At 42.1% G+C, this 10,000-nt stretch overlaps 1 protein-coding gene across 4 annotated transcripts in view; it reads left to right on the top strand.

The window, feature by feature from the left end:
• The window catches only part of LOC113822595 (G-protein coupled receptor Mth2), a 23,491-nt gene that overhangs the window by 11,146 nt on the left and 2,345 nt on the right, over window positions 1-10,000 (top strand). For all 4 annotated transcript variants that reach the window (XR_011399879.1, XR_011399880.1, XM_070144505.1 and 1 more), the window contains exons 2-8: window positions 2,632-4,147; window positions 5,460-5,538; window positions 6,398-6,564; window positions 7,182-7,356; window positions 7,569-7,661; window positions 8,898-8,979; window positions 9,627-10,000. The exon at window positions 9,627-10,000 is cut by the window's right edge. Coding sequence is in view for 2 of the 4 variants with exons in the window: in XM_070144505.1 (XP_070000606.1) it covers window positions 2,707-4,147; window positions 5,460-5,538; window positions 6,398-6,564; window positions 7,182-7,356; window positions 7,569-7,661; window positions 8,898-8,979; window positions 9,627-9,956 (2,367 nt within the window). In the remaining 2 variants the exon portion in view is untranslated. The remainder of the gene's footprint in view (window positions 1-2,631; window positions 4,148-5,459; window positions 5,539-6,397; window positions 6,565-7,181; window positions 7,357-7,568; window positions 7,662-8,897; window positions 8,980-9,626) is intronic.

The raw sequence follows: 10,000 nt of genomic DNA, 5'->3' as shown, positions 1-10,000 counted from the left end.
TGGATATCAAGAACTGTAACAGGAAATTTGCGAAATCGGAAATGGTTTTGTTGGCGTCATGTTTTTAAGTGGGTCGGGGCGTCGAGGGTAAGATGTACAATTTATTATTCATTTTTTCTTCTTTCTTTCTTTTTGTGGGAAAATAGGGAGCAAGATCTGTAAGCAAGTACGGAATTAGAGAAAGAGAAAGAAGAAAGAAACGGAAATACAGAGAGCGAGAAATAGCAAGAGAGAGCGAGAGATTGATTTTGATTTGATTAGAGAAAAAACAACAACATTGACATGCATTGCAAAAAGCCATGCAAAGCTGACCAAGCATCTACCCAATCTGGCTAAACTTGTATTGACTTAAGGACCGCAGTGATCAGTTGCCAGTTAACGATATAAAAGTCCTAATACAGGTTGTAATGGGAAACCGATGTTGCCCAAAGACCTTGTAAACCTTTTCCTAGATTTGTAGTTGCTGAGCAGACTGTTGCTACATCGTGGGCATCTTTTAGAAAGAGAGAGAGAGAGAGAGAAATAAAGAGAGTGAGATGTAGAGAGAGAGAGAAATAAAGAGAGTGAGATGTAGAGAGAGAGAGAGAGAAATAAAGAGAGTGAGATGTAGAGAGAGAGAGAGAGAAATAACGAGAGTGAGATGTAGAGAGAGAGAGAGAGAGAGAAATAAAGAGAGTGAGATGTAGAGAGAGAGAGAGAGAGAATTAAAGAGAGTGAGACGTAGAGAGAGAGAGAGAGAGAGAAATAAAGAAAGTGAGACGTAGAGAGAGAGAGAATTAAAGAGAGTGAGACGTAGAGAGAGAGAGAGAGAGAGAAATAAAGAAAGTGAGACGTAGAGAGAGAGAGAATTAAAGAGAGAAAGGGAGCGAGAGCAATCAAGAAAAACACAACAGGCAGGAGAAAGAGAGCAAGAGACGGGACTCGCCCCTCCCAGACAGCGAGGCGGCCTGGGCATCCCGCCCCATGCGTCACATACTGATAAGGAACCCACACCCTTCCTGACGCTGAACAAAGAGAGAAGAAAGAAGAGAGAGAGAGAGATAAGAAAGAAGATAAATAAGAGAGAAGATAGAAGAGAGAGAGAAAAAAAAGACTCGTAGACATGAAATAACGCTGAACATAGAGAGAGACAAGAGAGAAGAAAGAAGAGAGAGAGAGAGATAAGAAAGAAGAGAGAGAGAGAGATAAGAAAGAAGATAAATAAGAGAGAAGATAGAAGAGAGAGAGAAATAAAAAGACTCGTAGACTTGAAATAACGCTGAACATAGAGAGAGACAAGAGAGAAGAAGAAAGGGGGAGAGATAAGAGAGAAGAAAGAAGAGAGAGAGAGAGATAAGAAAGAAGATAAATAATAGAGATGAAAGCGAAGATAGAAGAAAGAGGAAGAAGAGAGAGAAAATAAAGACTCGTAGACATGAAATAACGCTGAACATAGAGAGAGACAAGAGAGAAGAAAGAAGAGAGAGAGAGAGAGATAAGAAAGAAGATAAATAAGAGAGATGAAAGCGAAGATAGAAGAAAGAGGAAGAATAGAGTGAGAAAATAAAGACTCGTAGACATGAAATAACGCTGAACATAGAGAGAGACAAGAGAGAAGAAAGAAGAGAGAGAGATAAGAGAGAAGAAAGAAGAGAGAGAGAGAGAGATAAGAAAGAAGATAAATAAGAGAGATGAAAGCGAAGATAGAAGAGATAAGAGGAAGAAGAGAGAGAGAGAAAAAAGACTCGTAGACATGAAATAACGCTGAACATAGAGAGAGACAAGAGAGAAGAAAGAAGAGAGAGAGATAAGAGAGAAGAAAGAAGAGAGAGAGAGAGAGAGATAAGAAAGAAGATAGATAAGAGAGATGAAAGAGAAGATAGAAGAAAGAGGAAGAATAGAGAGAGAGAAAATAAAGACTCGTAGACATGAAATAACCAGTGCTCACCGTGTTGTTCTGCAGGAGACCGGGTGTCTTTATAAGCTGGTGACTTCGGGGTGCTGGTCGGCATAAGAATGAGGGGGAACATTCTGTCAACCATTTCCTACTTCGTACACATCTGAGGCGAAAGCAGAGAGTAACTTTCCTCTTTTACACTTTATGGATTCCACTTAAGTTGGGGGTCTTGTGGATCACTGTTTATCGTTCGTCTTTTCCGTCTTAAGTACTTCTTATACAGTGTCAATCAAAGTACCTTTCCATTGGCTCCTTTGCTACTTCTCATTAAGAATGATCATACGAAGTGAGAAGAATGGCTGACCTAAAGTGCTTTTGATATTCATTTTGTTATTAGTTTTATTATTATTTTATCATCATCATCATTATTATTATTATTATCAATTTCATTATCATTATTATCATTGTTATCATCATCATTATTATCATTATTATCAATTCAATTATCATTTTCATTATTGTCATTGTTATTATTATTAGTATTATCATCATCATCATCATCATTATCATCACCATCATTGTTATCATCATCGCTATTGTTATTGTTGTTATTATTATGATTACTATTTTTATTATAGTCATTATTATTTTTTTTATTGTAATTGTTTCTGTTGCTGTTGTATTGTTATTGTTATCATTGTTGTTATTATTATTATTACTATTATTATTATCATCATCATCATTGCCATTGGCAGGTGTGACATCAGCCCGTGAGGCCTCCCGACTGACCAGCTGCTTCGGCGTCGCGTGGTGGTCCTCCAGACGCAGCGATGCCTCTCGCTCTGTGGTGGTTGTGCGCAGCGTGCGCGTGCGTCGTGACAGCAACCACAACGCCTCCCCCTCAAGCCCCTTCACCTCCCCCTCAGCCCCCTGCGCCTCCCCCTCAGCCCCCTGCGTCGAACCCCGCCAACCTGACCCTCCGCAAGTGCCTCTGCGGCGGCGGGCAGGCGTGGGACGGCGCACAGTGCGTGGGCACAGAGGAGACCCCCGTGGCCGTGCTGGACCACCTGAGCGGCAGGATGCTCGTCATCGACAGCAGCAGCTTCGGCCAGGTGACCACGGGGCCGATCACGTGCCCTGACCTGCGGGAGCCGGCGGTGCTGAGGGCCGAGGACCGCGTCGTCATGACCACGACCGGCAGGGCATTCTGGCTGGACCAAAGGGAGCTGTTCGTGGAGTTCTGCGTCGAGCACACGCCCAAGCTGGAGTTCAGGGTGTGCCTTCATGCGCCGCCCATTCCTCGCTGCTGCCGGCCGGGTTACGTGCTCGAGAAGGACGGCTCCTGCTCGCCGCGCGACGCCGTCGAGTTCAAGCCCCCCGTGTACCTGCGGGCCACGGGCGAGCCGCTGCACTTCCCCGACACGAACGCCGTCGACGCCGTCGAGGAGGTGACCTGCGAGGGCCTCGCCGTGCCGCACCGCGTTGACCTCTCTGGCGGCAGCGACATCCTTCTCTACAACCTCAACAAGGCGGCGCTGGCGTGGCTCCCGCCCTCGGAGTACGCCCGCGCGTCGGAGGTCACCACGTCGTACTGCGTCGGCCTGGAGGCAGGGAGGTCCATCAGCGAGGAGAAGTACGTGGCCGTGGTGTGCTACACGGACCTGGCGAAGGTCCACCGCCTCATCTGTGCCAACGGGACCTGCGTCAGGAAATGCTGCTCCGCCGACGAGATCTTCACTCCGCACGCCTGCCTCAAGGCGGCGTCAGCGAAGGAAATATGGCAGCCGAGTCTGCACTTCAACGAGAGCCTAACTCCAGAGGAGGAGATCAGCGACGACCTGATCGTGGTGAGCGGCCTGCCGCTGTGCAAGCACATCTTCGACCTCAAGCCAGACAAGAACGAAAACGACAAGCACTTCCTGCTGGGGAACGGCAGCCTCCACGTGCCCGCGCAGGGAATGTACCACGCCGACAAATACTGTCTCGACCTGCAGCTGACCAGCCACGGCGAGGAGCTGATCACCATCCTGTGCGCGCCGACCCAGGAGAACGAGTGCGAGTGGAAGAACGTCCTCATCCTGGTGCTTCTGTGCATCTCGTGCGTGTTCCTCTTCGCCACCTTGGTCGTGTACGTCAGCGTCGCGGAGCTGCGGGACAGAACCAACGGCCGCTGCCTCATCTCCATGGTGGCCGCCATGCTCGCCACCTACGTCAGCATCGCCGTCAACCGAGAGTCACGCGACGCCTCCGACGGCGAGTGCCTCACCATGGGTAAGTCGGGCAGCGAAGCCACTCGCTTGCCCTCTCCTCGCCCGCCTCCCCTCCGACTCCTTCACCCCCTCCCCGACGCCCCCTCACCCCCTCCCCTCAGGCCAATATTGACAAGCGTTTTAGGACTCTAGCTTTGCTGTAGCTTCAGTATAGGTTTACTGTAGCTTCAGTATAGGTTTACTGTAGCTTCAGTATAGGTTTACTGTAGCTTCAGTATAGGTTTACTGTAGCTTCAGTATAGGTTTACTGTAGCTTCAGTATAGGTTTACTGTAGCTTCAGTATAGAGTTACTGTAGCTTCAGTATAGAGTTACTGTGGCTTCAGTATAGGTTTACTGTAGCTTCAGTATAGAGTTACTGTAGCTTCAGTATAGAGTTACTGTAGCTTCAGTATAGAGTTACTGTAGCTTCAGTATAGAGTTACTGTAGCTTCAGTATAGAGTTACTGTAGCTTCAGTATAGAGTTACTGTAGCTTCAGTATAGAGTTACTGTAGCTTCAGTATAGAGTTACTGTAGCTTCAGTATAGAGTTACTGTAGCTTCAGTATAGAGTTACTGTAGCTTCAGTATAGAGTTACTGTAGCTTCAGTATAGAGTTACTGTAGCTTCAGTATAGAGTTACTGTAGCTTCAGTATAGAGTTACTGTAGCTTCAGTATAGAGTTACTGTAGCTTCAGTATAGAGTTACTGTAGCTTCAGTATAGAGTTACTGTAGCTTCAGTATAGAGTTACTGCGGCTTCAGTATAGAGTTACTGTAGCTTCAGTATAGAGTTACTGTAGCTTCAGTATAGAGTTACTGTGGCTTCAGTATAGGTTTACTGTGGCTTCAGTATAGCTCTATTGTGGCTTCATTATATCTAGTTGCTTCATTATAGCTTATGGTTAGAGTTATTGTAGATTTTAGTTTTTGCTTTTTCTGTGTCCCTTGTTTAGTGTACGATCAGAAAAAGGGATATTATGAAATTATTATGAATTATTTAATTAATCGACATGTTACTGTAGTTTAGTTATTTTTCATTAATCTATTTATTTCTTATTTTCGTTTATTTATTCGATATTATTTTTGATTCGTCTATTTATTACTTATTGTGTGTGTGTGTGTGAGCGTGTGCGTACGTGCGTAGGAATTCATGTACACTTATTTATAATCTTTATCTATCTGTTTATTTCGTGATTTCGTGCTTATTTTCTGTCCATTTAATTCCTTTGATTATACAGCTGCAGTAGAATACTTATAAATATATATTTTTTTTATTACGATGTATATAAAGATGAAATGGAAAAAAAAAAAATCTTTTCTTGTTCATTTCAGGTTTTATCGGACATGTCTGTTCCCTCGCCACTTTCTTTTGGCTGAATGTCATGTGTTTTGACATGTGGTCAACGCTGAGGTGAGTGTCAATTTTTATTTATTATTATTTTTTTTATTAGGTCTTTTTAGGTCTACTTTCTTTTGCGAGGGAGAAGGAAGGGGGGGGTCTCAAAATCATTTACATTTGAGGTTTGCTATTTTTTTTAAAAGGGGGTGAGGGTTGAAAATGGCAAGGGGTGAATGCATTAAAATGTTCTGTATCTAAGGTTAGTTATTTCAATATCAGTAATATGAGTCAAAATACCTTGGTTATGGTCTCTTCATCTGTTCTTATCCTCTGTTTTATGTATCTGTTCCTTTCACCTTTTCTCTCTATATGTTTCTTATCATTGTTCTCATCCATCTGTTCTCGTTATAGTCTCGTAAGTCAAAATACCCATGTTCCCTCCTCCTGTTCTTTCTACCTGTTCTTAAAACGTGTTCTCTTCATCTGTTCTCTCCTTTTCTCCCCATCTGTTCTCTGCACCTCCAAACTACCCGTGTTTTCTCCCCATCTGTTCTCACCACGTGTTCTCTTCACCTCCAAACTACCCGTGTTCTCTCCCCATCTGTTCTCACCGCGTGTTCTCTCCTCCTGTCCTCCCCACGTGTTCTCTTCACCTCCAAACTACCCACATTCACCCCCTACCTATTCTCACCACGTGTTCTCTCCCTCGTCCCTCCCTACCTTTTTCTTCTCACCTGCAAACTACTCGTGTTCTCTCCCCATCTGTTCTCACCACGTGTTCTCTTCACCTCCAAACTACCCACATTCACCCCTACCTGTTCTCACCACGTGTTCTCTCCTCCTATCCTCCCCACCTGTTCTCTTCACCTCCAAACTACCCGTGTTCTCTCCCCATCTGTTCTCACTACGTGTTCTCTCCCTCGTTCCTCAGGTCATCGAAGCAGAAATACCAAAGTCTGAAGGTATTCGTCTTCTACAGCATCTATGCCTGGGGCTCTCCTCTCCTCATTGGCTTCGTGGGCCTCATCTTAGACCTCGTGGAACCCCCTAATGTTATAAGGCCAAATTTTGTGACCATGTCTTCCTGTTGGTTCCATGGTGGGTGGTTTGTAAGGTTGTTTTGTGTGTGTGTGGATGGGTGTTTGTGTGTAGGTGTGGGTGGTGAGTTTTTGCGGTTGTTTGGTTGTTTGTGTGTGTGTGTGTTCGTGTGTGTGTTCGTGTGTGTGTGTGTGTGTGTGTGTGTGTGTGTGTGTGTGTGTGTGTGTGTGTGTGTGTATGTGTGTGTGTGTGTGTGTGTGTTGAAAATGCTATCACGGGTTAGTGTGGACATATTATCATTCCTATTAAGATTATTATAACTATCATTATCATTCCTATTATTATTATTATCATTATCATTCCTATTATTATTAATTACATCATTATCATTATCATTCCTATTATTATTATTATTATTATTATAATGACTATTATTATCATTCATATTATTATAATTAACATCATTACCATTGTCATTCCTATCATTATTATTATAATTACTATTATTATCATTCCTATTATTATCAAAATCATTATCATTCCTATTATTATTATTATAATTATCATTATCGTTCCTATTATCATAATCATCAATATCATTCCTATTATTATAATTATAATTACTATCATTATCATTCCTATTATTATTAACATCATTATCATTATCACTCCTACAGGTGAAGCCGAGTTCTGGACCTATTTCTCAGGCATCATCCTGGTTCTTGTGGTGATCAACTTGTTCTTCTTCATCCACGTGGCCATCACACTCGCCAGGAAGCTGAAGCAGAGACAGACGCTCTTTGACAGCAATGAAAGTCGGTCCAGCAACGCTAACAAGAAGAACAAAGAACAGTGAGTTTCGTGTGTGTGTGTGTGTGTGTGTGTGTGTGTGTTTTGTGTGTGTGTGTGTGTGAGTACACAACGCTAAAAAGAAAAACAAAGAACAGTGAATTTTGTGTGTGAACAGTGAATTTTGTGTGTATGTATGTTGGAATATATATACATGTACATATATGTCCAATCTACCAACATCCATTTTCATTTAATAATTTTTGTCCTTGAAGAGTCTGGTTGTTTGTGCGCCTCTTCATTGTGATGGGCGTGGTGTGGGTGGCCGAGATAGTGTCTGCACTGCACAGAGGATCTTGTAGTTATTGGTAAGTGACTGAGGACTTATGTAAATTTTGGCCTCTTTTATATTGGTAAGTGACTGATGACATGTGTTGGCAAATTTTGGCCTCATTTAAGTAACATGTAACATTGGGATAACCATCACGGTAGAGTTAATAAAATAAATAATATACAATAAATAAAAGATGATAATAGATAAATTGATAGATGAATAATTGATAATGATAATTATCTACCAGTGGAAGGAACACTTAACCATGTCTGTTGTCATAAGAGTTAAAGGGATTCGTTGCCCATTATAAGAGAATTGAAGTGGTTATGATAATTATTTTTGGGGGGGTTTTATTTTTCGTATCCAGCTCACTGCCATTAAGCTCTCTATGGCTCCCATTTTATCATTATTATTATTATTTAATGCTATTATCTGGTAATACAACAATTTTCTGTATGAGAACTATGAACCCATACAGACTTATTAAGATAGGGGTGAGGATAACCTGTTGCCACATCCTTTTGAGATGTAATATTTTGTGTCAGTAAACATATCAAAGTCAAAAAAAGAAAGACCTCCAGCATTTAAGGTACCCCGAGCCACCAGAGAGAGGACCAAGGGTGTACCATCGGAAGTACCAAACGGGACCTTGTAGAACTACCCTTAGAGCATCTCTGGGAGGGCTAAGAGGGCATGGAGAGAAGGGTTGATGGAGGGGGAGGGGGAGGGCCAAGTGGCACCACTGGAAGGGCTGACGGGACACGTGGGTAAAGGGTGAGAGGGTGCCATTGGAGGGTGAGAGGAGGCTTTGGTAGAGGGTTCTGGCGTTTTTCTAAGGAAAGCCAAATGGGGCGCCACTGTAGGAGCTAACTGAAGGGGTATCATTGGAAGAGCAATAATGATGATACTGCTGCTACTACTACTAATAATAATGTTACTATTATTATCATCGTTTTTATTATCATTATACGTTATTACTATTACTATTACTGTTTTGTTTTCTTCATATTATTACTCTTATTCTTAATTTTTTCCTTATCATAAATAGCATTACCATCACCATCACTATTATCAACATTATCACCATAATCACATCACCATCATCATTATCAAATTACTGTTATATAATTAACACCTTTTTTTACTATCATTACCTTTATCAATTCATTCTACCGCGCCATACTTTTTTCCACAACCTCATTACCCCCATAATATTTTTCTTGTGAACTTTTAACCGTGTTCTATAATTAATAACTCATATTTTTTTCAGGGTTCTCACTGATATACTGAACAGTCTCCAAGGTGTGTTCATCTTTGCGGTGGCCGTCTGTAATAAGGACAATATTAAAAAGGTTTGTAAGGAAGCCCATCATATGGTTGTGTTTAGATATTATTGTATTGGAGGGCGTATTAGATGTAGTTTTTTTTATTGCTGTTATTAAAGAAAAAAAGAAAGAAAGAAAGAAAGAGAGAGATCGTGTTAAAGAAAAAATAAAAAAATCTGTGGGGGACGTATGTGATTTTGTGTGTGTGTGTGTGTGTGTGTGTGTGTGTGTGTGTGTGTGTGTGTGTGTGTGTGAATATGCCATGCTGAATCAGAGGTGCATCTAATATACTCATTGTCTTATATGCCATAGAATACGGTAATATTATTTAAATAAGTAACTGCTTGTATTTTGTTTACTTGACCTACTTTGGAAGAAAAGAGATATAATATAAAACATAGGGAAATAAGGAGCATTTGCGTAACGAATACTTAAAAAAATATATATATATTGTCTGTATTTCCCCAATTGATAGTAAAAAAAAACGGTATCCATAGATCCAGTCATTTATTGTCATACATATAAAACACAGGACATATAATCAGGATACGTAAAATTATCAACATCATTTGAATTTATCGCTCATTAATCATTATTATTTTAATCTCTAATCTATATATGAAGAGTAGTGTTCTAATACAAGTTTCTCTCACCCACACGAACCACCCCAACAGATCAAGCATTCTTGGAAATCCCGCTACACTACGGTAAGGAGCAAAGTAGGCACCCTCAGGGGCACCCGGCCCTCCGAGACGACAAACCGAGCCAAGCGCTTCACGGACCTCAGTGTCGCCGCTTCCGAAGCCTCCAGGAAGACCTCGGTCACCTCTCTCCCTCGCAAGATTTCCACGGCTTCCAACGCTGTCCTCCCGGCTTCAAATGCCAATAGCAAGGGTAACCGATTGACTGACCAGAGCTTGTCCTCTGAGGCAGCCGCCGCGCCTAGGAAAATATCGACTGCTTCGAACCTCGAGATGATACCTATGAGCTCGATGGAAGAGTAGTGTCCAGTCTACTTCCAGCTTTTTTTCCTCTGTATATATATATT

Source organism: Penaeus vannamei, chromosome 32, assembly GCF_042767895.1.
Source record: "Penaeus vannamei isolate JL-2024 chromosome 32, ASM4276789v1, whole genome shotgun sequence".
NCBI classification, from domain to species: Eukaryota; Metazoa; Arthropoda; class Malacostraca; order Decapoda; family Penaeidae; genus Penaeus; species Penaeus vannamei.
This window is presented reverse-complemented; position numbering and strand designations above follow the sequence as displayed.